Source organism: Sparus aurata, chromosome 8 (genome assembly GCF_900880675.1).
Source record: "Sparus aurata chromosome 8, fSpaAur1.1, whole genome shotgun sequence".
Taxonomy (NCBI): domain Eukaryota; kingdom Metazoa; phylum Chordata; class Actinopteri; order Spariformes; family Sparidae; genus Sparus; species Sparus aurata.
The window spans coordinates 23,180,513-23,203,183 of record NC_044194.1 but is presented as its reverse complement, the minus strand read 5'-3'; the positions used below and the strand labels follow the sequence as shown (position 1 = coordinate 23,203,183).

The following is a 22,671-nucleotide window of genomic DNA, read 5'->3' as shown; positions in this document are numbered from 1 at the left end:
TTGGTGAAGCCGGGGGTAATGGAATCCCTGTCTGTGGTATTGGTCAGTGGTTGGCTGGCTGATTGATTTTAAAGAGTAGTCTTCAAGGAAGGTCCAGTGGCTTTTATTGTATTGTATTGATTTGTATTGATTGATAAAGAGAGGGTGATGCATCATGAGACAAACAAAGGTCTCACACAGGATTGATTGTTCTATGAGCGTGGCTGAGTGAAATGAGGATCGTGATACACCACCATTATGGTAATTCTAAAGTCGGTCTCTGAATACATGTATATACAGTATGCTTACATTGTGTAATTTTCCTTCTATTCAGCATTTTCCTGTTACTGCACATTAAAGGCAAATGGAAAAAGAAAACAAATACACTCTGAATTCATTTAGACGGTGCATTAATTGGCGTTTGCTCTTCTTCACCTCTGTCAAGCTTTATGTATAAATATCTGAGTGTAGCTATTAGCTGCTGCATATTTGTTTCCCTGTTACATTCCAATTAGCTTCCACATGACTAATTTTCTCAATTGTACGTTTGCAAAGTTACGATAACCTCCGTCAGCTCTCTGTGGTTCTGGTGCCGTGTGTTTTCACAAACCCACAGTTCTGTTTGAGGAGTTGTGTCTACATGAGACTCAGTTATATTGTTCTCACCTGCACAAACAAACTGTGTAAATGCTCCAGAGTCTGAATGAACTCTTGTAAACACACCTGCGATAAGGCTTCTCCCTCTGCCGTCACAGAGTGGCACTTAAATAAGGTTCTTCTCTCAGGTGTGACTGTGCAGAGCTGCATAAACACAAAAGGGATCGTTGCTGAAGAGGAGCCATTCGCTCCAGTGACTTTCTATTAAATGTAGAGTAGAAAGAATGTTTACATTGATAAGAGAACATACTGAGTGGTTAGACCCTGCACGCCCCCGTAGAGAACATGTATCTGTTTTAGTCATTCAGTCGTTGGCCTTTTTTAAGAACAGCTCACAGTGGGTGATACGTGATTGAATATCTCGCAAAATAAACCTTCAGAAGGAACATGACTCAGATGTTCCAGACATCAAACATTAGGACATTTCTAAGAGAGATTGTGACCACAGAACTCCCCCCGCCACCTGATGTCTTACCACAGCTCACAGGCTCTGTAGAAACATGGTCTGAGATTGTCATCTCAGATAAATCAAACATGATTTTGTTCTTTTGTTGGCCTTTAGTGAAAAGAAAATGAGATGCTAATGCTCAGTCTGAATAAAGGATTTCCCCTTTTCATGCAGCTCCACTTGCTTTAGTGAAGAAAATTCAGGCCAGGGTCCTGAAAAGGTTTCATGATCTGATATATATTTTCATGTGGAATCGTTCAAATAAGGACTTGTCAAAAGGAAAATAAATTTGAACCTGGTTCAAGTGATGTAGGTGATGGATTAAATTGTAAATTAAACCCTGAATTAGTTCTCTCTTCCCTGTACGTATAAAGAAGGTAAGCCACACATCACTTGCAAATTATATTTAAGTTCCACTGATCATCACACAAGCTGCATGTTGAACTAGACAAACACAAGGAAACACATTTGCTATTATCACCAGACTCAAAGGAGATTCAGAGTTTAACTCAGCACATCTGAAACCTACAATAACTGATCAGTAAGGGATAATGCCCAGCAGTTCTGGTCTCCGTGTCATCTATTAATTCCTGATAATGGACAGCTCGGAGGGCTGTGGTCACCTGTCAAAGATAAAAACATTACGACCATTAACGTATATATTTAATTTTGTGATCCTGGACTGAAAATGTTGAAGCAGGATCGTGTTTTGAGCAATTACGTGTTGACAGAACAGTTATCTATGTTGAGTATTGTTCATTGGTATTCGAACACTTCTTGTATTCTAATAATTCTTATGAAGTAATATTCTGGTCAATGAATGAACCAAACTGATGAGACTTGAATACATCACCCAACATTGGATTAGCTCATTGTTCCTCGTTTAGAGGGACGTACAAAACATGTTTTCCTCAGAGGATTATCTTGTTTTAGCCCACTGTGTTTTGTGCCTCTTCTTGTCCCGATGGCAAAAATGGTTGAACTGATTCATAAAGCTGACCCCTAAAACATTCAGCAGCATTACCGAGCAGTTATCTGGATGTTTTCTGAGCTGCGAGATGAAGATGCAGTTTGACGACAAAGACGCGGTGCTGATAAACACTCTGCATGTGCCGTTGTAAATCCTGTAATTGTATGAGCGGCGGCTGATCCCATTATGTTGGCTGCCATTAAATGAGATGGACTGTCATGTCAGAGCGGTAACCTCAGCGCGGATGTCGGCTACGAACTCGTTCAGATCGCACACACACATACACACACACACACACACACACAAATTGCTCACACCGGCAGTGCAGAGCGTACTGTCACACACACACACACAGAATAATTAATGCATGTAGACCCATTTACACCCATGTACATGCAAGCACACACACACTGCAGGTCTATCAGGATCTGCTTCCCTGCTGAGATGTTTAGTAACACTCTGTCAGTTGTGGCGCGTTGATCCATGAACATGACTAATGCAGCTGAAGGACAGCTGTGCCGAGGGCTTAGAGGTGGACGTTCGCCGAGAGGACACACACTGAACACACAGACGCACACATCAATATTTCATCGTCCTCTGCGTCCCCCGAGAGTTTCCCTCCTCATATGATCTGATTGTCTGAGCTCCATTTACCTCTCCTTCCTCTCGTCCTTCGTTTCCCAAACCGGCACACAGACATGTTTCTACGTTTGCACCACAAGCAGGCGGTCGATTGTTCGATGTGAAGAGAGGACAAACCCAACACCTTCCCATAGTGGCAGATAAATGTGTTTTTATTTATACTTTGCAGCGGTAGTCCGACAGTACTGATTATTAGAAAGTAGGCTGAGAGCTGATATTTGGGACCAGTGATCATTTGCAGTTAAAATGGAACTCAGATTATTAAGTGTTTGTAGGCCATTAGTTGTTACTTAATACTGATCAGATATTGTTGGGCATGACATTGTGTGAAGGATGCTGCATCAGAGCCAAAGTAGCACAATTTTAAAAGTAGTTTATTTTTAATCAGCAATCTCATACAGATAATCAGTCCACTAGTTCACCCTGTATTTATTATGCATGTTTTCCTGGTGGCTCTATACTACCTGATGTGCGGTACAGTGATATACATGTGAAACAGTTTTTGTCTGTGCTGACGTCCCATGCAGAGCAGCGAGCTGAAGTCCTGCCCCACTTCTGTTCCACTCGTTTTTAATGTTCAGTGTGATTCCTCATAAAAGGTTTCTCTCATCGGACCTTCTGAAAAGCCGGAACATTTTCCAGGGGATTTCTGTTCTCATTCATGGATAAATGGGCACTGTGCCGACGTACTGGAGAGTAAAATTTGGACCCCTCTGTGGCTAAAACTCTCAGGACATGTAGCTGTTGAATGCTTAGGTAATTGCTGTTGATTGAATGAGGAAGTGCTTGAGTTTTGCTGTGTAAATGGGAAGTTGATACTTATTTATTTCAGAATATTTAACAGAAAAAGACAGAACTGACATGCAAGAGATATCGAGTAAAACAATGTCTTGGAACGACATGGCGAAGCTGGTAGAAGAAGAAGCTAATTGAGCAAGACGGGGTAACTGTGTTTTGAAGGAATTTTCCTTCTTCTGACATTTTTGATTTTGACTTTAGAGCGTCAACAGATGTCTGCTGCACTGGCAGAGTAATTAAAAACTCCCACAGATGCTGAGCTCTGTCTCAAATCAGGCCTCGGGTGATTTTAACTTTCTTTGTGATCTTGTCAAACTCAGACAAGGCACTTCCCAGTCGTCGTTGTTGTTGAGATCCTGTTCGTGATGCCAATTTGTGAAGGAATTCACAGATCCGGAACGCTGCCCTAACCAGTCGCCCCTACGAGACGCACATAAATAAACTAGCTCTAAAAGAGACCTTTAGTATCCATGGCAGCAAGACAACCTATACAGTCTGTAAAAGTGGACGTTACCCGAGCTGTTTTTGTAGTTTTTATGATGTTTTAGGCCGTATTTATTGTGCTTTGTTAACTCTGCCTCCTTACATGTACACCTTCCGTTACAGTTAATTTTAACGGCGTACAGCAGACGGGCTTCTGCATCATCATCATCTTGTGTTCTCTCTCTTTCTCCGTCAGAGTGTGTGAAGCTGCTGCTGTCTTCCGGATCACCTGCTGATGTATCGCATGAAAACGGATTCACACCTTTACACTTTGCCGCCGCCCACGGCCACAGCAGGTGAGCTCTCATGAGTCGTCTTCTTTCACGGGTACTCCTCCATCCCGAACTGCCTCACGCTCGCTCGCACTTAGCAGGGAGACTGCAGAGAAATATATGTCAGATAACTCTTTTACTCCTCCACCCTCGAGGCCTACCCGGCATCTTTTAAATATTTTATAATGGATTTTTTATCATTCGGCAGGGAGTTATGTTAAATTATCCTTCTGCCTGTGTGCCATGACCTACATCCTTCAGACGCAGTTCGACTAGCATAAGGATTTAAGCTAAAGCTGCAATAGTTCTTTCAATTTTTTTTGTAATTAGTGGTTTTTGTTGCTCTATAAAATGTATTAGAAATGGTGATTGTAAGTCGCCAGAGCTCAAGGTGGCATCACCAGATTGCTTATTTGGTCTGAACAGCAGTCCATAAACCAAATAAATCCAAATAAATTTGAGTCACAATGATATAAAACTGTATCTTAATATAAGACACGCAAAAAACATTCCATCGTTAACAACCGCTTCTTTGACAATGTAAGCTTATGAGGAAAATTTATAAAAGAAAGCTTCAAAGCCCGTATTATTCCTGGGGTCTCGAAGCAGACAGACATGCAGCAGTAGATGTCTGTTTTACAGACCAATCAAATTATAGAATATGAAATTAAAATGATGACATTTCTGATACATTTGAATTATAAAATGTATGTGATTCCATAAAGAGGATTTGGGATTTTGTACTGCTTCATCTTCCAGTGATCGACTCGGCAATTCATCAGCTGACTGTTTCACCACTAATTCCATCTTTAGCCTTGTATAACATATGTTTCATTTAATGTTGTCGTGGAGCTCTAAAACTGCTCTTGACTCACACTTTTGGGGACAGCATTATAATATTATAACAGCAATTTATGTGTTTTCAAATGATGACTCATCATATATTTTGCTGCGGGATGAGCACAGCTGGAACCTGCCATGTGTGAAATTCGACCACGAGGCCGCTGCCACTAACCACGTTGGGTTTCGGTGCCTAAAGCAGTGCCAGCATGTCTGCTTGGTACTGTCACCACACCAGTATGAGCTAGGGGCTTTGTGGCATACACTATGAGGTTGTGAAGCTTAATGGGGTGATTTCCCACAGCTAAAATAAACCCGGTACATGAGTTGAACCGGGCAGCTGACATTCACGTCTGCAGCTTGCTGATTGGTAGTTTCCCCTCCTCAGACGTCACTTGAGCTCACCTTATTCATTATTAACTAAGTCGGTTCTGATCACGTGTATTGATCCTGATGTAATGGCGCGATGAACCTCAAGTTTACAGCCAGAGAGGCTCTGTCTGTTCTGATGTGTGTGTGCGTGTGTGTGTGTGTGTGTGTGTGTGTGTGTGTGTGTTTGTGTACGTGTACGTGTGTGTACGTGTGTGCCAAAAACACGATGCCCAGGACCAGCTGGGGAATGTGCAGTGTTGTAATATCCGATCACAGTGTTATTTATAGAGGGGGGGTATCCAGAAGTCATGCTGACACACACACACGCACTGAGAGTTTATTTTATTATAACAGTTTTTTTCTGTGGTTGTGACTCAGTGGTCGTGTTAGCAGACAGGCTCAGTTTTCCTCATATGATCTCTTCTCTCTGATTGATGTCTTCCCTTGTCTCTGAGCAGGTCTCACTTGGACTTAGAACTTTAGTTTGTATGTGTGTGCAACCATTACATAGTATTTCTTTGTTTGGGTCATCATTTACATTTAGGGTTCAGTCAGTGTAAAGATGTTTTAGGGCCTCATCTTCTCTTATTTGATTTAAAACCTATATCAGTGTTTAAGAATGATTCAACATGATCACTGATATATATACATATATACAACAGCAGATATATCAGCAGATGCGCATTGGATGACTGAAATTTAACTTTGGCTTGGGGGAAGTTAAGATAAAATGAAATTTTTTCATAAAGACGAGCAACTAATTGTTCCACTATACAACACTGTCTTACGGTAACAAGTCTGTCTACTTTTCTGGCTGTATCTGTTTTGACTGATATTATCGACCAGTAATCCACCAGACTGATGTATTAGTCGGTAGGACAAGACCAGGGCTAAAACACTGGAGACAAACCAGGCCTTTACTTTGTATGTCGTCCTAGGCTCACCGTCCTCCTATATGAGTTGATACTGACGAATATGTGTGTAGTATGTCTATATAGATATGTTTCTTTGTCCACGTGTTTCTTACTTTGCTCCCTCCTTTCAGCTGCGTAGAGGCGCTGCTGGCTGCCGGAGCTGCTGTGGATTCGTCGGCAGAGGGGGGTCAGACATCCCTCTTCCTGGCCTGTGAGGCTGGCAGACTGGACTGTGTCCGGGTCCTGCTGAGCGCTGGAGCCGATCGCTCGCGCACCACAACTGTAAGTCTGTATATGTTGCATGTAAATATACATTTGAATATAGTATTTTCTATGTCTAGGTTGGACTTAATTTTAGAGTTACAGTGAAAATGTGTTTGACTCAGGTTAGTCTTAATCACAGATGAGTTTTACATTTTTGCTTAAATGTTATGACCCAGTCAGGCCAAACTTTTTGCCTAGAATGGAAAAATTAGGTCTGGTTTTGTGAGAGGCTTTACAGCATGCAAAATGTAGATCTTTTAATTTGCACAAAATCCAAATCCAAAAGTTACTTTTTAGAATTTATTTGCAAAATACAGACAATTCGTTAGATTAGGGACACAGCAGTGTAGCTTTACAGTTAGGAGATTATTGTGTCCTAATGTCAATCACTGTCACCTGGTTACCTGTTTTCATCTGCTAATTTTCCCTATATTATATTTTATAAATCTAGTTAAAATCTTTTTTGATAGACTTTACTGTGAGAAAATATAAGGCGGAATCGTCACCATATTTCTCACTTTCATCACTCCAGTACATTGTTTCACACTTATCCTGATTCACATACAAGGTTGAAGTATTCTCAAGGGTTTGGTTGTCTGATTGGTGCAAGCTAATTGATGTTTGGGCTCCTGGATCTCCATGGTAACCATAGGGGGCCCGTCAGTTGCCGTGGCAGCATGTGACGAGACCCTATATTTAGTTACCTGCTTTGTTCTACATTTAGCTTTCCTGCTGAACCAGAGCGCTGCCAAAGTCTCTATAGAATATCTGACCTCTTCAGCACGGAGGTATTTTTAGAAACCAGGAAATGTTGGCCAGTGTGTTGGGTCAAACGTAATGATTTAAAATGGAGGAGGAGCTCTAAACTGGGTAAAGAGAGTACAGTCACTGCTTGTTTTTCCGTGTAAGAATCATAGCTGAATCAAGTTTATTAATTGATAGGTTGATGGACAGAAAAACTAATAGGCAAAATTGATCCTGATTATCAGTCGTTTTCGTATCGATGAATCAAGTTGGGTCAGACATATTCGTAGTTGCGGTAACTCTGCAAACGTGGACGTAAACTCACCTTTCCCTCTCTGCAGGACGGCTGCACGGCTCTCCACGCGGCCGTGCGCTCAGGACACGTGGACACGCTACGCCACCTCCTCTGCCACCCGGCTCAGGGTGACTCCACTGTGACCCCCGACGCCCTGACTCTGCCTGCTGCCCTGCTGAACCAGGCCAACAATGACGGCTGGACTGCTGCACACATGGCTGCGGCCCTGGGCCTCAAGGTGAGGATGACATGGCAAAAAATGTGATCACGGGGATTTGCCTGACATTTCATGGACGTGTTTAAAGGGATAATTCAATGCAAAATCAAAAACACCAACTTTTTTTTTTTTTACCTGTAGTGCTTTTTATCCGTCTGGACTGTTTTTGGTGAGAGTTGCGGAGATTTCGAGATATCCACTGTAGAGATGTCTGCCTTCCACTAGTCTTGCATAATCAGACCTATCTCTATTAATGCTGGAGAAAGGTCCAGCTGCACCAGTCCTCATGTTGTTTAACCAGGGATGCAGTGATGGTGCCCCTGCAAAATGGTGTCAGTGGAAACTTGGTTTCCAGTTGGTTTGTGGGGAGGTGAGCTCTGGCATTAAAGCTACTAGCTTATTTACATTCATACCGTTAGTGATCAGGCTTGTGTTAGAGTAACTTGCCAGTTTTAGGTTTCCAGCTCAGAGGTTGTTGTTGTCCCATGTAGCAATGGGGGTTTGAAAACAGTACACACAGAAAGCGTAAGGAAGTCTGGAAATAGACGCCCAATGACAGGCTTTATACCTCCAGTCTATATCAGTAAGTCGGACTAGACTTCTTCTGATGCCTCAGACCTTGTTGTGAGTAGTTGCATGTAGGACCATCTGCTCCTGGACGAGAGGCTAGGTAGCTTTTTATCTCAGCCGAGGAGGATAAATCTTTATATCCTGCGCTGTCAAGAGCACGAGCCTCTAGGCAGTGAGATGGTGCAGCTCGGCAGGGAGAAAGTAGTTCCTACACGTAACTGCTCATAGCAAGATCTGTGGACTATCTTGAGTAACCAGGCCATGATTTCTGGAAAGAGAGTTATTTGAAATGTATTTTAATTGGGCTTTGAGCACCACAAGGGGAGTGACATCTAGTTTCATTATAGTCAAGAGAAGGCAGAAGAAACCTCACCGGCTAATATCTCCAAAACTTGGCAACCTCAAAGCAAAGAAAGCTATGTGAATAGATAGCAGTGCAGAGGGAAATATGTATCTGTGATTGTAGGGTGAACTGTCCCTTTAACCCATTTGCGACTGGAGCGACGCATGTGTGTTTCTCCCTTTGATGCAAGGAGTGACCTAGACGTCACTCCAGGCAGGGATGTATTTATAGATAGCCAATGGTGTAATTTCAGAATGTTTTCCAATGTTTTTTATTTCATCTTTCTATCTGTTACAGAGCCTGATAAATTAAATTTCTTGTAAACGTTGGCACTTTTTAAACCTTCAGGTTTTAGAGAGTCATTTATGAAAATGCCATAGGTTTTAGGGTTTTTTTTTTTCAGGCGGCCACAGGCCTAAATGGGTTAATATAAAAAGGGATGTTTGCAGCGCTGTAACTCTGGTGATACAGTGTGCAGAACTTCAGAGCTTTTCAGCCTCTTTTAGCACATTGTTTCAGCACTTATCTATCAGGAGCTGCGTGTCATCTGTCCCTTAGTGGCCTGAAATACAGTTCAGTAGTTTTAATCTCACAGTTCTATATTGCACTTTATTTTACTGTAAACATGTTACCTCTGTTATGTGTATTTATGTAAACTACACTGACTCCCCACCTACACTTATTGTAATTAGTCCACTCCGTCTTCCACTAATGTCCAGGGCGGCCATCAGTCTCCACAGTGGCACAGCTGACCTTGCTGGCTGAAACATCCTGTTCATCTTAAATGAATGCAGGAGACTCCAGACTAGACTAGACTGAGAGTCCGTCTTGAATATGAATGAAGACCACTCACTGATCCGTGCTTTCATAACAAACACAATCCTCTGCTGCAGAAATGATTGTGTATGTTGTTACACACCCTTTGTTATGTGTGTACTTACACCTGTCCTTCTGAAAACAGCTTTTTTGATCATGATCTATGTGTGTGTGTGTGTGTGTGTGTGTGTGTGTGTGTGTAGGAGTGTCTGGAGGTGCTGTGCAGCCACAGTGAACAGGACATTGAGAGGAGGGACAAGTGTAATCGCACTATTCATGACGTGGCAACTGATGACTGCAAAGATCTACTTGAAAACCTCCGTGAGTGGCCTCCTGTGTGAGTGCGTGTGTTTGCACATGAGTTTAATCCCTTTTAAAGAAGCACTCTGCTTTTTGACCACTGATTCTATCATCTTGGCCAGCAGTCTTTTTTTTTATTCACCAGTGCTGACATAGGGATATGGTGTCGTTGACATGTCAAACATAGCCCAACTATTACAAACATGAGCGACAGGTGGAGGTTGATGTCCACATGTTGAGATCTCAGCGTTGCATATATTTATATAATTCACAGTGATAGGTAGGATGACAAAAACTGTTTTCAGCAGCCTTATCTTTTGTGAAATACTGATCATAATGAACCGGGAAACTATGTAAAATGATAACCGTCTATAACTTTAAGCCCAGGCTGTAAGGATAAAACAAGATAAAACCCTGAATCTGAAAAATCCTGAGCATTTAACTCTTTTTGACCCACATGTATGTTCAATTCTGCAACACAATATATTTAATCTTCAAACTGATACATTTTATTGATTTAAAGTTGTGTCCAAACTCTGTTGAAATCGCGGCTGAAGTCAATATCACAATATTATAATTTTTTTTATATAAGACATACGTATATACATTTGATGTATATGCTTGAAATTATTTGTAAACCATGTAAACAATACTATCATCAGCTTCTAGTGAAAAGTCATAACATGCCACAGTATTTTATAGAAACAAAACCGAAACAGAAAATGTTACATGATATAAGATTAACATGATGTAATCAGTATTCAGGCACTAAGTAATTGTTCTCAGCCTTTTTCCCTTTATCGCCTTCACAGATTCACAGTGAAAAATACCTTGACTGGCCTCAGATTATCATGTTAAAGGTCCAGTGTGTAGGGTTGAGTCACATCTGGCGGTGTGGTGGCAGATCACAACAAACAAAATATCGCTCATTTCACCCTCTCGTAAAGTGGTCGCTAACATCATGAAAGTCCCCCTCTAGAAAAAGTGTTTAGTTTTTTTGTCCTTTCTTGGCTACTGTAGAAGCGCTTATATATAGATATAAAAGGCTCATTCTAAGGTAACAAAAACACAATGATTCTTAGTTTCAGATGATTATACACTGATGAAAACATAATTATGAATGTTATATTCTTTTTTTGCCAATAGATCCCCTTGAATCCTACACACTAGACCTTTAAACACTAAATCACTGTTACTGAGGACCTTTTCTTGCCTCCTCCAGGCTTGTACCGGGTCCTGGTGCGTCTCCAGTGTTCAGGCGGAGGTGGAGCGGGGTCCATGTGTCCTGTGGAGGCCCTGGAGGATGAGGCTAAGGGTGTCACCAGCAGCCAGTTGGTGCTGGGCAGAGTTTCAGTCGACCGGACGATGTGTTGGTCGCAGCTGAGCTCCACCCTCAGCCTCATCTTCACCTCCTACCTCCAGACTGTCTGCGGAGATTCTCAGACGACCAGAGAGGAGGCGCAGCGCCCACTGCTCGGACTCAGTCCAGCCAGTATCGCTTCCATCTTAATAGGTGAGAGGACAGCTGTGTTTTTTATATCCCTGCCCCCTTTCCTTGACACTGTCTTTCTCACTGCTTTTTCCTTTTTTCATTTTCTCTTTTCTGGCTGAACACAGTAGACACAAAGGACATATGGAAACAGAGACTTCAGAGATTAGATACATCTGTCTGTTGATGTTTTAGCTGCTACTCTCAGTTTGCTCTGAGCCTTTTCACGTACTTGTTCAATCACAGTGGCTACCTGCACCTAAATGTGATATAGAGAAAGATGAGGTGTACCTGGTTGGCAGTAGTTCCCTCTTGTTGTCTCTCGCTCTGTTTAACTCATGTTGCCAGCGTGAGTGTAGGCTTAACACTCTTCTTGAATTGATGGGCTGTATCATATAAAAGCCCGCCTCAAATCAGAGGCCACCTTTGAGGTCCTATAGATTATTGAACCTGTCCAGAAAACCATAACCAGGGTTGCCGTACGTAGTAAGAGGTAATGCTGGAAATTATAATTAACCAATGTCCCCATCTTTTACTCTCCATATAAACAAGCTTATCATAACTGATAATGACAATATTTGTTTGTCCACAGACCTATTTCATTGTTTCAATATCCTCAAGTGTGAATTTCTTCTGGTTTTCTAATCTTCTTGGATGAAACCTTGGCTTATGGACTGTTGGTTGTTTTATCTGCGACTCAACCTCTGCGTCGCTTATAGAAAAATATAGTAATATTTCACCATTTCATGCCATTTTCCTGACTAAAGGATCAATTGATTATGCTTCGGAATAACGGTGTAATGAATATGCCCTCGTTTCAATATGGCTGGTGGTCGGTATATAAACTGCAACTTCTGCTCTTATGGCACTTTTGCACCACAGTTACCTCTGTTGGTAGAGGAAAAATAGTTCTGTGCAAAAAGTTCAGTGTGCAGCTTCATAAGGCCGGATGTTCAATTAGTGAGAAATGCCTCAACCTTTTTCTCACAATCACAAAATGATGTAAGAAACCGTTTACAGTTATTGAACATAACTGACGGGTTCAACCTGTAAAGCCTCCACAGTTTAACGTGATGCCACTTCCCGTATGTTCAGCTGAAACGAGATGTGTGGTGTCAGATGAGACGGTGTTTGTTTGGCTGATGGTCAGAGCTTCACACACATGATACTGTTTTTCTTTGTATTGATGAATATTTAATCCGTCGTGCATATGTTGCTCCTTGGTCTGTTATTTATTTATTTATTTTTCTGGGGATCAGATGTCATTAGTGCGTGGTTGGTTCTCCTCAACTAGAGGTTAGATACGGGTTAGAGTTACGTTTGTGTGTGTGTGTGTGTGTGTGTGTGTGTGTGTGTGTGTTTTGCAGTGCAGGGCTGTGAGTCCAGACTGATGAAAAAGGAAATCGATGTCCTCCGCCTCGAACAGCAGCGTCACCTCCCTCTCTGTCTGCTTCAGTCTTTCCTGTTTGTCTGTTGTTACATTGCCGTGTCACATGTTTACAGTCTCTCACACTGTTACCATCTTTTCCACGCAGCAAGGAAGGACCACTGGTGTGTGTGTCTGTGCATATGTGTTTTGGGGATGATGATGAAAGAAAACGGTCGCACTAGAGGGATGCATAATGGATGAGATGGGCGGATAGGGGGGTGGTGGGAGGTGGAGGAAGATGCCAATTTAGGAGAAAATGTCGGTCCTCTGTGTCAACGAGGATCAAACTGCAGACATCCAGACACTCTTTGGAGTCTGGCTTTGTGTCTGTGTTGCTGTATGCGTGTCTCATTTGCTTCAGCACGTCTGGGGAATGTATAAAATATATGTGTGTGTGTGTGTGTGTGTGTGTGGCTCATGACTTTTCCTGGAAATTTCTTATTCAATTATTCTAGTTTGATGGTTGCCTGTAGACGGCACTGACACTTCTTACATGTTTCTTCTATTCCTGATAAATCAATTATTAGATCAGCTGAAAATTAAGCAACCATTTTCATGTATTGCTCAATTCTTACCAGAAAATGCTCAAATCCATTACAAATCCTGCACGAATAACTTAGATTGCATAAAACCTATTTGAGCTTAAACAATAATTTGAGCTTGATTTACCCAGGCAAGTCATTAAGTACAAATTCTTAGTTACGACGGCCTGGCAAAAGGCAAAGGCTCTTAAGGTTGATTGATTAGTCAAATATGAATCAATTATCAGAAATGCAAGTTTTAAGCGCAAATGTAGACATTTCACTGTAAATATTGTCTACAACTTATCTGATAATCAATGAATCATTAAAAGAATATAATATGTAGTGATTCTGATATGTAGTGATTCTCTTAAATTGTCTACAGCATTGTCATATATTTTGTTAAGTTATGTCATATTATCATCCCAATTCTGTTTCCAACGAAGTTCAAACCACAGAAATCCATAAGTTTACTCAAGGTAACAGTTCATTTGATCAGGACGCCGCTGCTATTTCTAGTGTAAGGAATTCAGTTAACGAGAAGACAGTTAATGCAAATAAAACTTGAAAACATTACCTCATCTGTGAATATTTGTGCCTGAGTTATATTAGATAGAGATGCATTGAAATAGATTTCCCCTCCCGCTCCAGTAGGCAGTCAACATTACAGGTCATCAACACTTGAAAACAGAGTTGATAAACAGGAGTGAGGATTATCCACTTTTTAATCCCAAAAGTTTCAAAGTAATCTCTGAGCTCTCCTCCCGTTGTTCACCTTCCAGATTATCAAATTCGAGACTTTGCTGCTCGTCAGTTTCCCCGTTATAGTAAAATGATGATGTGATGTGATTAGACTTTTTGTCACAATCTTCTATTACTTCATGGAGAAAATGATGAATTAATTATTCTGAGTAATAACAGTGTAATCATAATTGAGAGTAATTGCTATGTTCAGCTCTGGTTTCTATATGGCTCATTCTAATCCTAACACAACCAGCAACTTCTGCTCTTTAGACACCTTTGCTCCATAGTTTCTTGTGACAGTGGAGGAAAAGTAGTGCTGTGGTAAAACATTTCATAGATCCGGATGTTCAATTAGTGAAGAAATGCCTCAACTTCTTTCCTTAGCAGGTTTTCCTTGGGGTGGCACGAAAGTGCAGCAATAGTTTGGTAACTTTTGCAGGACAAAATGGGGACTTCGACAAAAGCGATATTATTTTTCACCTCAGGGGAATCGAACCCCGACTTTGGAAGTTTTTCCGCTCTGCTGCAGAGTGCAGGGCTGTCCCCCTTAAAACTGCTGGTGTGAGTCATCTGTCACTAAACCTCTTACTGAATCGTCAGCCCCTCTGTTCAATTGCCAGATGACCTTTTTTTCATTCCTGTGCTCAGAACATTGTTAAAAGAGCTTAAAGTTGTGCAGTATGTGGTGACTTTCTCTTTATAAAATTATTTTTTGAGACTTGAGTTGGGGCAGTTGTAGTCGTAACATCCTTCAAAGCAATTAAGATTAACTTAAAGCCCTTCATAGTTTCCTGCAGATGTTCTGGATAATAACTACAGTTGCGGTCCAATACAGGAAGTGAAGGTTGTTTTTGTTTGTTCATAGTGAAGACAAATGATAGAAACAGTGTTGTTCAGATGTTTCTTGATCTACTGTGACCTGCAAGCAACAGCAGCAGCTTGTTTGTTTAACATCATCAGAAGTAGAACGATGTGAGCCGACTCAGATATTGTTTTTTTTTTTCTGTGGAGGGAATAATGTGGCCAAAATTATCTGCATGGACATCTTCCTATAAGCACGTGATGTTGACCATAAAAACCCTGTCCACACATACACGGATATTTCCCATAATGTAGCTTTTTTCTTGCTTTTTGGCCTTTTATGCACACGTAAATTATGTTTTCAGTTACTGGAAAATGACACTCGGGAAAACTCTTTTTAAGGTGGAAATTGTCAGTGTTAATGTCTGAACCTGCAGAAACTGAGATTTTTGGAAATGAAGTCATTAGGTCATATCAGTGTACAGTATGTAGCATAATTGGAAAATGTGAATTTGGAGTGTGTTTTATATAATTGTTAAGTATATGAGTTTGTTCCAACAAAAAAATAGAAATTCTGGCACACATTTTTTACCTCTCCATAGATTGATTTAAATTAAAAAAAGTTGACGTTTCAGTCACCAAGACCTTCCTCAAGTCCAGCGTAGCAAAAACTTGAAAATATCTGCGAAGACAGATTGGCGATGGGGAGAAGGAGAGCGCACACACACAAAAAAAACATCATTAATGAACTAAAGGCCAAAAGATAGTCATGTTTGAAAAGAGAAATGTGGTATTGGATAGATGTGCCAGCTGATGTGAGCAGCTGATATCAATGGACAGCCGCAGATAATGACAGCAATTATGACTGAGCGGGAGTGAGAGGAGTGAGTGAAAGGATAGTTGAGAAATAAACCAAAGACTAAGCGTGTGACGGAGTCGTCTTTCTGTCTGAACTTTCGCTGAAGCTTCTTGTGATAATATGAATAAAACATGAAGCCTCGTAGGGGAAGACTATATAAAACTCCTTCCAGGATCTTATTGTTCTCTCAAACTGTATCGGTTTCTCTATTTTTGGGATTGTAGGTCAAGGACCTTCTCCACTCTCCAGGAAATGTATTATACATTTTAATTACCAAAAAACAGTTATGACGTACTTCTTACACATGATAATGCAAAGAGTATTTGCTCTAATTAGATCCTGTGAGAGAAGTGGTTGTACGGTTTCTCCTGCTTCATGAATTAGAGAAGGAGAATATTTTGTGTATTGATGTTTTATCTTTTTAGCATTTCCATCTGGGCGGTACATCATTTGCTTTTATGTGTAAATGCAGGCATGGCAGAAATAGAAAGGACATATAAAGACAACATGCAGATGAATTATACATTGCGGCGTGTATAATTTATGCATACTGTACACTGTGTGTGTTTGTGTAAGCCGACGACATCGTTTGGCATTTCATAGTATTTGTAATCGTGTGTGTGGTTTGTTTGTTTGTTTGTGTGTGAACTAATTTACACTGTACTGTCTGTACACTCTTTCTATCCTAATGTGTCTCTGCTTTTGTCTTTCAGGGGACACTGAGTGGTTGCCAGGTCAGGAGCTGCCCTTATCCCCCTGGGACCTGGTCAGGAAGCCTCTCAGCCAGTGCATCACCATCCGCCTCAAAGGTACAAACCTGGCAACCGGAGTGTGTGAATGTGTGTGTGTTCATTCTGCAGCATTGGGCCAAAACCAGAATCAGAGCTACAATCACTGAAAACAAATACCATTTGGTGGATGAAAGAGCCTTACAAATGAGTTTGGATGCATTTGTAGCGTGGGCAGAGATGTACCAGGACCTGCCTACTGAGACACACAGCATGGAGGAACAATAAAGGCAAAGCATTTTTTAAGTACTATTGAGCATTTTGACTAAATAATAATAATCAGCCTTAGTCTAAACTACCTCTGAACTGTAACTGATGAAATCAACTTCTCTGGACCTGTTCTCTTCATCCAAAAGTTAATGGGGTCTGTTTCTGGGCCAAAACCCGTCCTCTATCTAAGTTTCTTGAAAATCTGCTGAGTAGCTTTTATGTAATCCTACTGGCAAACCAATCAACCAATAAAATGGATAAAGGAGAAAACACAGCCTCCTAAGCAGAGGTATAAATGTGCTATGATTATTGCAACTCATGTGTTGGGTATTTCAAAATAAAAGTTCTGCGTAGATGCAGGTGTTCAGTGTTTCTTTGCAAAGCTGATCCACAGGTGCATGATACATTCAAAATAATTACAAAACCTTCTGTCTGCTGCTCCTCCAGTATGACATGATACTGTATGTGGATTTGGTGGTTCACTTCAGGCATCACAATTTCCCAGAATCCAATGCAATGTCTTCAGATTGATTATTTAGTCCAATCAAAAGTAGCCCAAAGACTCTGACTAAGAAAAGCAGCAAATCGTCACATTAAATAAGCTGGAAGCAGCAAATGTTATTCAAACAATTCATTGATTATCCAAATGGTTTGAGATGTATTTTCTTTCAATCAATTAATCAACTAATTGTTGCTGTGGTGGCTGTTTGTGTAAAAACATGACTTCCCCATCATTAATCGTCCCTACAAATGGTCTGTTTGTCCAACCAGAGGAAACGTCTTCAGTGAAGAGACCAAACCATATTACTGCAACCGCTCTCTGCCTACATGCCTGATAATGACACACTGGAGATCCACTACACAGTTTTATCTTTAAGAATCTTCAGTTAATACATGATATGATGGTGTTCAGGGATAAAGGTGTTGGCCTTTTTTTGATAATGAAATATCCAAGTTCTATTGAAATGGAATTCATCTTTGTTTCACACCATGTTTAAAGACATAACTGGGAGCAGTGCAGGGCCGGAGACAGCAGCAGAATGGTTCCTCAGACACCTCTGTTAATGATTATAGATGAGTCACAGCGGCAGCCCTGAGCAGCAGACTGTCTCGCTCTACAGATATTGGAATAATCTTTCTTACTGTCTGCCGCAGCTTTCGCTTTTGCTGCCTCCATTCCTTGAATTACTTTATCTAGTGCATTTATTGTCTCAGTGAGTCAGGAGAAGTAAAAAGACTGAACAATAGTCTGGCACTGTTTAAAATCAGGGTGGGCAGCAGCCAAGCTCTCCATCTCTCTCCACCCCCTCGCCTCACTCGTTCATCAGTTCATTTCCTTTTCTGCCTCTCTCTGCGTCTTTTCTCCATAGCTGCCTTCGTCCCAATCTTCCTGGCCATCCTCAGGTCCACATAAATCTCCCCGTCGATCCACCGATCCGCGCTGTTATGGCGTTGAGCCAGGAAACAGCCAGCATTTTAGCTTTCACCCTCTGCTTTTTCAGCTGTTAAAAGGCTTCAGGTGGAAAAAGTCTATTCTGAAAACTAAGGATTGATGAGAAATGACTGGACAAACCTCCATCATTGAGTGGAAAACATGACAAATGCATATGCTTTCATATAAGACACAAGGATTGAATGGCTGCATCAGATTTCTCAGAAAGGAACAAACTTTAAATTCACATGAAGGCGCCTGGGGAAAGCAGTGCTAATATAGGTTAAACGAAGAGCACATTCATTCACCTCCAATTAATTAATTCAGAGAATCTTTTAGTTTGTGCACAGCAGCATGAACAATGTTTAATAGGTCTAATAGTAAGCATACAATTTGACATATAATGTAAATCAAGTTTTTAAAAAATCTACTTGGGTTGAGATGTCTCCCGAGAAAATCCACTGCTTCTAGACTCAACACTAATTTGACTAATCTCAAAATGTCTCAGAGCTTTATCTTAATTCCCTCCATAATTAGTGAAATAATAACACACTTTCTACAAGAAAACTTTCCAGGAAATTACAGACCTGTCAGATAAAACATTGCCATTAAATGTATTAAGGTGGATTTTATTTAAAGTATAAGTATAAAGTTGTCAGGTTGTTGAAACTGGAGGGACGAATGTGATCAAATTGCTGCTTGTCTGGAGAGTTGACGAACATTGATGGTAGGAAATGGAACAGCGGCGTCGTGACAAGCTGATGTGCGTCAAGCTCATGATGACACATTTCAAGGAGCTGTAGGCGTGTGGTCTGAACATAGAGAACAATGGATGTTTCAACGCATGTGAGACGTTTGTGGTGTGTGCTTTCTCTGTCTGAAAATCTTAATTTACTCAAAAGAACAGCTTTTCCCCCCTAGTGCTAATATCTATGCCGCTGCACAGCACAAAACCCAGCGTTTATTCATTAGTTTGTTCTATAAAGGCGCCCTGAAAGTAGAAAGAAATTATGCCGGGCTGCCAGCTTGACTGGATTGCTTTCATTCTACTGGGAAGTTTTGTGCGTATTAGAAAACAAAATTGCTTCGTAAAAGATGAAAGTAATATTACTTGTAGAAATTTTGCTGAGATATATGCTGAAGTGTACAAGTTTACCAGCTTGCCTCCCCCTGTTTGTCTCATGGTACCACTTTGTACCTTAACAGGTGATGGAGGCCTGATTCCGTTGCCCAATCACTCTGCTTCTGTTCTGGTATTCCCTGCTGAGGTTAAAGTGAACCAATCTAAAAGCAGATGTGTCATTATTCTACGGCAATAATAACATAAAGTACATAACCCTTGATATATTAATCTTTTAATAAAATAAAAATGCTGTGTCAAATTTTCCCCATGGTATTGAATATCAATTTCAGTTATTACTGTGACGAGAGCAGTTTGCGTCTTCCCGGAATGTTTTCAAAACATGTTTCAGTAAAAAATCTTATTGATTTAACAAAATTCTTGCAACAAACAGAATTTGCATCTAAAGAAAGTGAACACATCAAATCGTCATAGAAGAATTTAAGGCAGAAGCAAAATTATTGACGTCCAATATAATTGTGAAGGCTTTCAGAATGAATGTTTGGAAATGTTTCTGTGAGGATCTAAACAATTCTGTACAGCAGGAATCAGTGAGTGAGGATGAGTAAGTGTTTTTGATTCAGTGTGTATTTCTCCAGAAATTAATTCATCCTACTCACTGATATGAAGCATTAAGAGCTATTGAGTGAGTAAATAGCCACACTGAGCGCTCACTCTGTATTAATTAATTGGCAATAGTGCTCACATTTTCTTTATCGGAGGCCTTCAGCTAAAAGCACAGCTGTTGACTGTCATCCAACATGGTGGTGTTTAAGTTTCAGGACAGTCTGACTTGCAAGGGCACCTTGAGATTTTGCAGCTGTGTGATGAACCTGAAGAGTTGAGGCTCACTGTTGTCGCCTGCTGACACTGAGCATGTAAAGCTGAGCCGATTTGGGGATTTATTGTGTGAATTTTGTGCGCGTGTGTGTGTTTCTGACAGGTCTGTCTGAGTCGTGTCTCGATGAGCTGGCTCTGGAATACCTCTTCCCCCTGCCGCTGCTGCACAACTGCGTCCGCCTGGTATGAACGCGTACACACTCATGCAAACACAGTCGTGTAAAACACACAAAGGACTGCAAGGGATTGAGGGATTAGATGAGTAAGACGTCGGAAAATAGAGGAGGAAGCTCGAAGACTGCAGCAGGAGAATGGCAAAGAAAGGCAAAGGAGAGAAAGAGATGAAGTGATGGACAGATGATAGAAAACTGAGGATTTAAGTATTTTCTAAAAGCTACACTGCCCCCTGCTGGCTGAAGATGTAAGAGCCGAAGGGAATAAAGGCAGGAGTCTGTCTTCACAAATTAACATTTTTAAAAGAGCGATAAAACACATGACAGCGCATGTAGATAAAGGAAACATCAATGAGAGAACACACAAAGAAACGCAGCAGAGATTTAATGAAGCAGCGTCTGTTAATGTCTGAAGTCTTCATGACTGATTTACATTTTTGACAGTAAGTTGATGCTCTAATCCACAGAGACCCGAGTCTGACAGTGAGGAATGTTTCACAGCTTAGATCATCGTTGTAGTGCACAGCTGAGTTAACATAGTTTGGGCTGCAACTGCTGTATTATAGATGAATCTATGTATTATTTTTTCCATTTGAAATCAATCATTTAATCCATAAAATGTCACAATTGATGACAGATGAACCTCACGCTTCATGCTCAATGTTGCGTCCCTTCTGATCTGAAAGTGAAGTATATAAAGTGTATAAAGGGGGGAAATTAGCAACAGTTTTTCTTCGTGAAGCTGTAACCCAACATTTTTTTTTTGCTCTTAGCAATGTTTGAATGGTTTGATGGTTTCAGTAAGGACAATGTGTGAGGTTAAAAAGACATGTGTTTTAGTAAGCTGGTTATTTTGTACAGCTAAGTTTAACATGTAGTCAGCATAGACGGAAAACAATGAATTCTCCCCTCCTCATTTGAGTTAACAAAATAAACTCATAAAATGACAAGAAAGGAAAACATTTTTACACCAATTTTTCTTACCAAGTACAACCATGCAATTCATGGATTAAAGGTTTTCTCTTTTTTGGAAGTGAGAAAAGCTTAATATTTCCCTTTTAACTCGGTTTGTTGTTCCACAATCAAATCCGGTTTGGTCAAAATAAATTCTCACTTCACAGAGTAATATTTGAACATTTTCCAGCTCTACACACCGTTTTTTACCAACTGCTGAGCCCCGCTGAGTGCAGTGACTCTCCCCGCCATCTGAGGCTAGCTCTGTTGGCTTTTTAAGTCTAGTAAATAAACAAAATAAAATGTCATGAAAGGAAAATTCTTACAGAGTTGGCTCTGAGGCTGTGTTCAATCCTGATCCAGATGGTTTCTTTGCCCGCAGTTTAAACACCAAAACTCCCCTCCACTCGTACTCCAACTAGCTGCACGGCTAACTAGCTACAGCGGTTGGTAGCTACAGTAAAATGTATCTTGAGCAACAGTTGTCTCATATAACCCACCTTTTAATACAGCTTCTTATTTAGTTTCTTGTTCATTCATGATCGCACATTATATTTTATTGTAGGTATTTAGTTTATGCCGTAAACCAGATGGCAGCAGCAGTACATGCAGCCAGCAGCAAGTATAACATATGGAATAAGGTAGTAATGACATCTGACACTGCTAAAGAGGGTTAATATGAAGCCAGAGCTGTTCATTAACAGAAATCCTGCTGCTTTTCTCTCCGTGTCCAGGTGGAACAGTATGGAAACCTCATCTTCCACGGGCTTCAGGGCAGCTGTCAGGAGTACATCGCCAACCTGGTTGCTCGCTGCATCAAGGTACGTCCAACAGCTCACCAACACCGAGCCTGAAAGCTACGACATCTTATGAAGGATCATGATATACAACGATTACAGGCAATAATTCATCTCAGAATGCAAATGAGAGAAAAATTTGTGTTGGTCCAATTTGTCAGTAATGCAGGGAATAATGGAAATGTGTCTTTCACTGTTGCATGGCTCATAAAATGCATAAAAGAACATCAAATGCACTAAGAGATTAAACTATTCATGTAGTAATTTCAGTTATAAACATAGAACAATGACGATTACAAAACTTTTGGAGATAGTTCAGAAAACATTTTACCTGTGCTCCCTGTTCAGCAACTGTGACATAACAGTGAGAAATGTGTTCGTCCAGTCAGGTGAAGTAAGCTCGTTTGGAGCAGTTGTTTCTGGTAGAGATGGCACCGGGACAAAAGAACAGCACCAGAGCCGGCTATAGGAGGGGTTGGGCCTTTTTCGGCGATCCCTACCCACCAGTGTGACTAACAGACTCTGTTAGTCACATCCCTGTCGTTTAAAAGCAAGGGAACCAACCACATCTCTGCATGTCTTGTATATGC

The 22,671-nt window shown here is 40.9% G+C and overlaps 1 protein-coding gene across 1 annotated transcript in view; it reads left to right on the top strand.

The window, feature by feature from the left end:
- cttnbp2 (cortactin binding protein 2) overlaps positions 1 to 22,671 on the top strand; it is an 88,142-nt gene that overhangs the window by 56,143 nt on the left and 9,328 nt on the right. Inside the window, exons 6-13 of the mRNA XM_030425737.1 lie at positions 4,174 to 4,273; positions 6,507 to 6,657; positions 7,725 to 7,916; positions 9,828 to 9,945; positions 11,147 to 11,437; positions 16,481 to 16,576; positions 20,261 to 20,340; positions 22,019 to 22,105. Of these exons, the coding sequence (XP_030281597.1) occupies positions 4,174 to 4,273; positions 6,507 to 6,657; positions 7,725 to 7,916; positions 9,828 to 9,945; positions 11,147 to 11,437; positions 16,481 to 16,576; positions 20,261 to 20,340; positions 22,019 to 22,105 (1,115 nt within the window). The remainder of the gene's footprint in view (positions 1 to 4,173; positions 4,274 to 6,506; positions 6,658 to 7,724; positions 7,917 to 9,827; positions 9,946 to 11,146; positions 11,438 to 16,480; positions 16,577 to 20,260; positions 20,341 to 22,018; positions 22,106 to 22,671) is intronic.